Source organism: Rhinopithecus bieti, unplaced genomic scaffold, assembly GCF_001698545.2.
Source record: "Rhinopithecus bieti isolate Rb0 unplaced genomic scaffold, ASM169854v2 scaffold_81659, whole genome shotgun sequence".
Taxonomy (NCBI): Eukaryota; Metazoa; Chordata; class Mammalia; order Primates; family Cercopithecidae; genus Rhinopithecus; species Rhinopithecus bieti.
The window spans coordinates 2,401,957-2,409,683 of record NW_016837762.1 but is presented as its reverse complement, the minus strand read 5'-3'; the positions used below and the strand labels follow the sequence as shown (position 1 = coordinate 2,409,683).

Here is a 7,727-nt window from a genome sequence, read left to right as displayed (position 1 = left end):
CTTTCTTTCTTTCTTTCTTTCTTTCTTTCTTTCTTTCTTTCTTTCTTTCTTTCTGAAAGAGGGTCTCTCTCTGCCAGCCATGCTGGAATGCAGTGGCTTGATCATGACTGACTTTAGCCTTGAACCTCCTGGGCTCAAGTGATCCTCCTGCCTCAGCCTCCTGAGTAGCTGGTATCACAGGCATGCACCATCATACTCAGCTAATTAAAAAAAAATTTGTAGACATGGGATCTTGCTATTTGCTTAGGCTGGTCTTGAACTCCTGGGCTCCTCCTGCACTGGCCTCCTGAATTGCTGGGATGACAGGTATAAGTCACTGCACCTGGCCTAAACATAGCTTTCAACTGGTCTTTTCTCTGCTCAAACCCTTTAGGGTCTCTTCACAGAGAAGTCCGTTAAGACTGAACTCTTTTTTTTTGTTTTTGAGACAGAGTCTCACTCTGTTGCCAGGCTGGAGTGCAGTGGTGTGATCTTGGCTCACTGCAACCTCCGCCTCCCAGGTTCAAGAGATTCTCCTGCCTCAGCCTCCTGAGTAGCTGGGACTACATGCACACGTCACCACGCCAGGCTAATTTTTTGGATTTTAGTAGAGACGGGGTTTCACCATGTTGGCCAGGATGGTCTCGATCTCCTGACCTCGTGATCCGCCTGCCTTAGCCTCCCAAAGTGCTGGGATTACAGGTGTGAACCACCGCACCCGGCTAAGACTTGTGACTTTAATGCCTAACTCTTGTAAGACATTCAAGCCTCCTCACCTGGCTCCAGCCTTATCTTTATCGTTGTTGCACAGGTCAGGTTCTTTACCTGTCTCCTATCTCTGGAATTCCACAGCTGTCTTGCTTTTTGCTTTCGTGTGTGTGTGTGTGTGTGTGTGCGCGCGCGCGTGTGTGTGTACGTGTTTGCTTTTTGAGACAAGATCTCACTCTGTCACCCAGGCTGAAATGCAGTGGTACAATCATGGCTCATTGTATCCTCAACCTCCTGGGCTCAAATGATCTTCTCACCTCGGCCTCCCGAGTAGCTGGGTCTACAGGTGCGGAACACCATGCTTGGCTAATTTTTTTGTAGAGTTGATGTCTTACTATGTTGCCTAGCTGGTCTCGAACTCCTGGGCTCAGGCAATCCTCCTGCCTCAGCCTCCCAAAGTGCTGAGATTACAGCCATGAGCCACTGTGCCTGGCTCCTCATGTGTCTTATCTGGCACACACCATCCAAGGCAGCATTCTGTGCTTCTCCAGGGAAAGGACTGAGAGTATCAGTTCTATTAGATCATCCCCAGCAACCTCAGAGAAACACCTGTTCTCTCCTCTTCCTGTCTCATGGCAGGGCCAGGACCCATGCTGACACCTTTGCTTAGCCTCCCTGGTTAGGTCACTAACTGGGGGCTTGTGGATCCAAACACACCTAGAATTGCCTTTTGGATTTACCAATTTTGAATGATCTGCTTATCTGAGGTTTTGTTTTGTTTTGCTTTTTTGAGAGAGGGTCTCACATTTTTGCCCAGACTGGAGTACAGTGGCATGATCGCGGCTCATGAAGCCTCGACCTCCTGGGCTCAAGTGACCTTCCCACCTTAGCCTTAGAGTAGCTGGGATTACAGGCTTGTACCACCACACTCAGCTAATTTTTTCTTTTCTCTTTTTTTTTGTGAGACGAAGTTTTGCTCTTGTTGCCCAGGCTGGAGTGCAATGGCGCGATCTCGGCTCGCCGCAACCTCTGCCTCCCATGTTCAGGTGATTCTCCTGCCTCAGCCTCCCAAGTAGCTGGGATTACAGGCATGCGCCACTACACCCTGCTAACTTTGTATTTTTAGTAGAGACAAGGTTTATCCATGTTGGTCAGGCTGGTCTCAAACTCCTGACCTCAGGTGATCAGCTTGCTTCGGCCTCCCAAAGGGCTGGGATTATAGGCGTGAGCCACCGTGCCTGGCCAGACCCAGCTAATTTTTAAATTTTTGTTGAGATTGAGTCTCACTGTGTTGCCCAGGCTGGTCTTGAATGCCAGGACTCAAGCGATTCTCCTGCCTCCACCTCCCAAAGTGCTGGGATTTTACAGGCACGAGCCACCACACCTGGCCCTATTTGAGATTTTTACTCTTTTGATTAAAGTGTTTGCTTCCCTTTGTAGTATGTGCTTCTCTGTCTCAGTCTTTGCCATCTTTCTGTCTTAGTGAAAAGAAAAGGGTCATCATCATAAATGAAGAAGAAAACACCGTATTTAAGCCCAAATCGGCTCATATTTCTCCATCTCCATAGCCACTGGCCTAGTCCAAGCCACTGTCATCTCTCCTGGATGACTTCTGTGACCTCAGTTTGGTCTTTCTTTTCTTTTTCTTTTTTGTTTTTTTTTTGAGAGGGAGTCTCACTCTGTCGCCCAGGCTGGAGTGTAGTGGCACAATCTCAGCTCACTGCAAGCTCCGCCTCCCGGGTTCACATGATTGTCCTGCCTCAGCCTCCTGAGTAGCTGGGATTACAGGCACCTGCCACCATGACCGGCTAATTTTTGTATTTTTAGTAGAGACGGGGTTTCGCCATGTTGGTCAGGCTGGTTTTGAACTCCTGACCTCAGGTGATCCGCCCACCTCGGACCCCCAAAGTACTGAGATTACAGGCATGAGCCACTGTGTCTGGCCCATTCTGCTGTTGAAGGACATTTGGATAGTTCCCAGTTTGGTTGTTTTGCAAATAATGCTGCTATAAATATTCTTGTAGAGGTATTTAGGTATAAATACGTGTGCATTTCAGTTGGATAAAAACCTAGCAGTAAAACTGCTGATTCTTAAGACATGCAAATATTCAGTGCTAATAGATATTGCTAGTTTTCTGTAGTTCTTATGCAGGCGTGGTGGCGCATGCCTGTAACCCCAGCTACTTGGGAGGCTGAGGCATGAGAATTGTTTGAACCTGGGAGGCAGAGGTTGTGGTGAGCTGAGATAGCACCACTGCACTCCAGCCTGGGCAACAAGAGCAAAACTCTGTCTCAAAAAAAAAAAAAAGAAAGAAGCCAGATACATACCCTATGATTCCATTTGTGCAAAGTGCAAACTAAGCCAAACTAGTCTATGGGGTTAGAAGACAAAATAGTGGTTAAGCTTGTTGGTGAGGTAATTCTGGGGTTTCGTGTGTGGTGAGAGGCATGTCTGCGCTTCTGGTAATGATCTGTTTCTTGACCTGGGTTCAGATGTGCTCACTTTGTAAAAGTTTGTTGAGCTGCGTACTAAGGATCTGGGTACTTGTCTGTATGACTTAAACAAAAAGTTTTAAAACTTGAAAAAAAAAAAGTGCAAAAAGTCCTTCAATAGTTTTCTGTTGTACTTATAATAAAAATTCAAATGACTCCACTGTAGCTTTCCGGGGTGTTCCAGGCCTTGCCTCTGCTGTCCTCAGACCTCATCTCATTACACCTCACCCCACCGACCACCTGTCTGATCCTCAGAAGTGTGGAACTTGTTCCCACCTTAGGCTTTGTACTTCCAGCCCCCAGTGTCTGCAACACTCACACCTTCTTCTTGTCATCTGGGTCTCGGTTCACACATCAACTCATAGAGCCCTTCCCTGAAAATCCTATAGAAAGTGGCATCTGCTTTGCCTCAGAGCTCTTCATGCCAGCACCATTTTATTTTATTTTATTTTATTTTTTATTTTGAGACAGAGTTTCACTCTTGTTGCCCAGGCTGGAGTACAATGGTGTAATCTTGGTTCACTGCAACCTCCGCCTCCCAGGTTCAAGCGATTCTCCTAACTCAGCCTTCCGAGTAGCTGGGATCACAGGCATGCGCCACTATGCCTGGCTAATTTTTGTATTTTTAGTAGAGATGGGTTTTCTCCATGTTGGTCAGGCTGGCCGTGAATTCCTGACCTCGTGATCCACCTGCCTCACCCTCCCAAAGTGCTGGGATTACAGGCGTGAGCCACTGCACCTGGCCGATGGTACCTACTTCCATCTGAAATTGCCTTGCCTAGTTCTATACTTCATTTAATGACTTTTTTATTCTTTATTTTTTTGAGACAGGATCTCGCTCTGTTGCCCAGGCTGGAGTGCAGTGAAGCCTTTCATTTGAAAGGCTCACTGCAGCCTCTCATTTCTGGGCCCAAACTAGGACTACAGGCACATACTACCATTCCGTGACTATTAATTGGGTGTCTGTTAAGTGCAAGGTGCTGGTCTAGCACTGGGTACGCAGCAGCCAACAAAGCAGGCAGTGCTTGCCCTTGTGGGACTTCCAGCCTTTCTTCCATGAGACTGGTGGCCTCACCAAAGGGAACACAAGCTTCAGGGAGAGCAGGAACCTGTCTGTGTCCCTGTGGTATAGAGCAGTGCTTATTTATTTGTTTATTTATTTATGAGATGGAGTCTTGCTCTGTCGCCCAGGCTGGAGCACAATGGCGCAATCTTGGCTCACTGCAACCTCTGCCTCCCGGGTTCAACCGATTCTCCTGCCTCAGTCTCCCGAGTAGCTGGGATTACAGGCACCTGCCACAATGCCTGGCTAATTTTTGTATATATATTTTTAGTAGAGACAGGGTTTCACCATGTTGGCCAGACTGGTCTTGAACTCCTGACCTCAGGTGATTGGCCTGCCTCCGCCTCCCAAAGTGCTGGGATTACAGGTGTGAGCCACCGCGCCCAGCCAGGTAGTGCTTCTTGAGAGTGACTCTGGGCACAGAGGTGGGAGGAAGGCAGCTGTGAATGCGTATTTGGGGAGGGCAGCCTCAGGGAGCTCTACTGAAGCAAGCTGGTTAGATGCGGCAGAGGAGTGTGGGGAGACAGGGTGGTTTAGGTTGGAGAGGGAGCACCCTGTGACACTGGTTAAGTGTGCCAGCCTGAGAGGAGTGTGACTGTCAGAAAGAGTTGAATTTAGAGCGATGGAGTAGAGTACAGCAGCCAAGAATCCATGCAGGAGGAGGGAGTAGAAGAAAAGATATCAGAGAGTAAGAGGGATTGTTGGTTAAAGGAGAGGTATCCTCTGGCTGGGCGCGGTGGCTCAAGCCTGTAATCCCAGCACTTTGGGAGGCCGAGACGGGCGGATCACGAGGTCAGGAGATCGTAGACCATCCTGGCTAACACAGTGAAACCCTGTCTCTACTAAAAAAAAAAATACAAGGAGAGGTATCCTCTTTCAGCAAACAGAGGTGTGACCAGCGAGGTGCGACCAGCAAAAGGGGCAAAGGGGAGCTCTCCCCTGGAGAATGTCATTAGCTAGCTGTCCTGAGAAGTGGGGAACTGTGCTGGGTAGATCTTTTGTCTTTATCTCACGAAGATATTAAACTAGGTAGACCATCCCAAAGTTTCCCTAAATGGGTGGAGAGTTGGAAGATGGGGGTTAGTAAATTTGGGACATCTGTGTCTCCTTTTCCTCCACTTCTGACAGATCCTAGTCTTGACCAGGCGTGGTGGCTCACATCTATAATTCTAGCACTTTGGAAGGCTGAGGCAGGAGGATCACTTGAACCCAGGAGTTTGAAACCAGTCTGGGCAACATAGGGATACTCCGTCTCTACAAAAAATTTAATCTGGGGGCCGTGGCTCACATCTGTAATCCCAGCACATTGGGAGGCTGAGGTGGGCAGATCACCTGAAGTCAGGAGTTCGAGACCAGCCTGGCCGACGTGGTGAAACCCCCTCTCTACTAAAAATGCAAAAATTAGCTGGGTGTGGTGGCACGTGCCTGTAATCCCAGCTACTCAGGAGGCTGAGGTAGGAGAAATGCTTAAACCCAGAAGGCAGAGGTTGCAGTGAGCGGAGATGTGGCACCACTGCACTCCAGCCCGGGCGACAGAGCAAGACTCCATCTCAAAAAAGTTACCTGGGTGTGGTGATGCCCTCCTGTGGTTCCTGCTACTCGGAGGCTGAGGCAGGAGGACTGCTTGGGTCCAGGAGGTTGGGGCTACAGTGAGCCATGTTCGCACCACTACACTCCAGCCCAGGCAATAGAGACCCTGTCTAAACAACAACAACAACAACAACAAAAACCCCACCCGCACCCCCGGCAAATACATTCTCATCTCCCGGAAGACGACTTGGGGGCATCCTCCCTGCCATACTGACCTAGGTTCTGAGTTTATCCTTAGCACTTGGCACAGATTGGGCTTCCAGAAATATGGGGTGAGAGTGAATGGATGTGCAGGCAGGGGAGGGTGACTGATCCGTGATGTCAGTCCCCGGTTCTGAGTAACTTCGCTGCGCCCCACCCTCATGCCTATTATTATCCTGCCCTGGTGACGTCTCTGATAACCAGCTGCTCCTTCTGCCTCGACCATTGTAGTGAGGTTTTCCCAGCATCTGCTCAACAGTGGGGACGGGGAGGACAGGCAGGACACGCTCCCTACCCGGTAGGGGAGCTCTTTAGAGCAGTGAGGCTCTCGTCCTTTCCGTTCTCAGACATTCAGCTTGGGACCCTGCGGCTCCTCTAGGACTGACTCCAGAGGGCTCCTAGCCCCGACCAAGCCATTGTCATCCTCTCCCAAGGAACCGTCCTTATTCCTCTCTCCCTGTCCCTCCTGTTCAGAACCCCTTAGGTGGGACCCAGCCACCTGGCCCGGGCTCCCCTGCCAGCCTTCTCACCATCAGGCCTCCGCCGATGAAGCCGCCCATGAGCCAGACTTGCAAGCTGAGGTGGTTGGTGTTGGTCCAGGAGGTCTCCCCATTAGGCACCAGCAGGAGGGCATTGGCCACGATGCAGACCAGGGAGAGGGTGATGAGGGAGAGCCCCACGCAGCGGGCACACTTTCCCGTACACATGGTGAGGTGTTAGGAAGAGCAGGCAGTGAGTGAAAGTAAGCCGGCGGTTCCCAGGTCCGGAGGAAAACAAGTGTGGAGCGTGGAGCAAAGGTCAGAGAGGCGTGGCAGAAACTGGCAGGATCAGAATGATAAGGGAGAGGGGCACAGGATATGGGCCCGGAGGAGGCAGAGGCAGAGGAGCTGCAGCCCTGAGGTGAAGGGAGGATGTGCTGATGGACAAGTGGGGACTGTGGACACACTATCCTGGGCTAATGGCTTCCTGTTTTTTCTGCACAGCTCCACAGCCCCTCTCTCTGTTGGTTCCATAGCTGCTTTGCAACTTAGCCAAGCCCCTTTATGTCTCTAAGTCTCGGTTGCCTCATCTGTATAAAGTGATGCCACTTGTGGCGGGGCACGGTGGCTCACACCTGTAATCCCAGCACTTTGGGAGGCTGAGGTGGGTGGATCACCTGAGGTCAGGAGTTTGAGACCAGCCTGGACAACATGCTGAAACCCTGTCGCTACTAAAAATACAAAAATTATCTGGGCGTGGTGACGGGCACCTGAAATCCCAGCTACTCGGGAGGCTGAGGCAGGAGGATCACTTGAACCTGGAAGGTGGAGGTTACAGTGAGCTGAGATTGTGCCATTGCACTCCAGCCTGGGTGACAAGAGTGAAACTCTGTCTCAAAAATTAATTAATTGGCCGGGCGCGGTGGCTCAAGCCTGTAATCCCAGTACTTTGGGAGGCCGAGACGGGCGGATCACGAGGTCAGGAGATTGAGACCATCCCGGCTAACATGGTGAAACCCTGTCTCTACTAAAAAATACAAAAAAATTAGCCGGGCGAGGTGGTGGGTGCCTGTAGTCCCAGCTACTCGGGAGGCTGAGTCAGGAGAATGGCGTGAACCCAGGAGGCGGAGCTTGCAGTGAGCTGAGATCCGGCCACTGCACTCCAGCCTGGGTGACAGAGCGAGACTCCGTCTCCAAAAAAAAAAAAAATAATA

At 50.4% G+C, this 7,727-nt stretch overlaps 1 protein-coding gene across 1 annotated transcript in view; it reads right to left on the bottom strand.

Moving 5' to 3' along the window:
* The window catches only part of TM4SF5 (transmembrane 4 L six family member 5), an 11,438-nt gene extending 4,633 nt beyond the window's left edge, over window positions 1–6,805 (bottom strand). Inside the window, exon 1 of the mRNA XM_017865876.1 lies at window positions 6,565–6,805. Within this exon, the coding sequence (XP_017721365.1) occupies window positions 6,565–6,741 (177 nt within the window). The 5' untranslated portion in view covers window positions 6,742–6,805. The remainder of the gene's footprint in view (window positions 1–6,564) is intronic.
* Window positions 6,806–7,727: the final 922 nt, after the last annotated feature.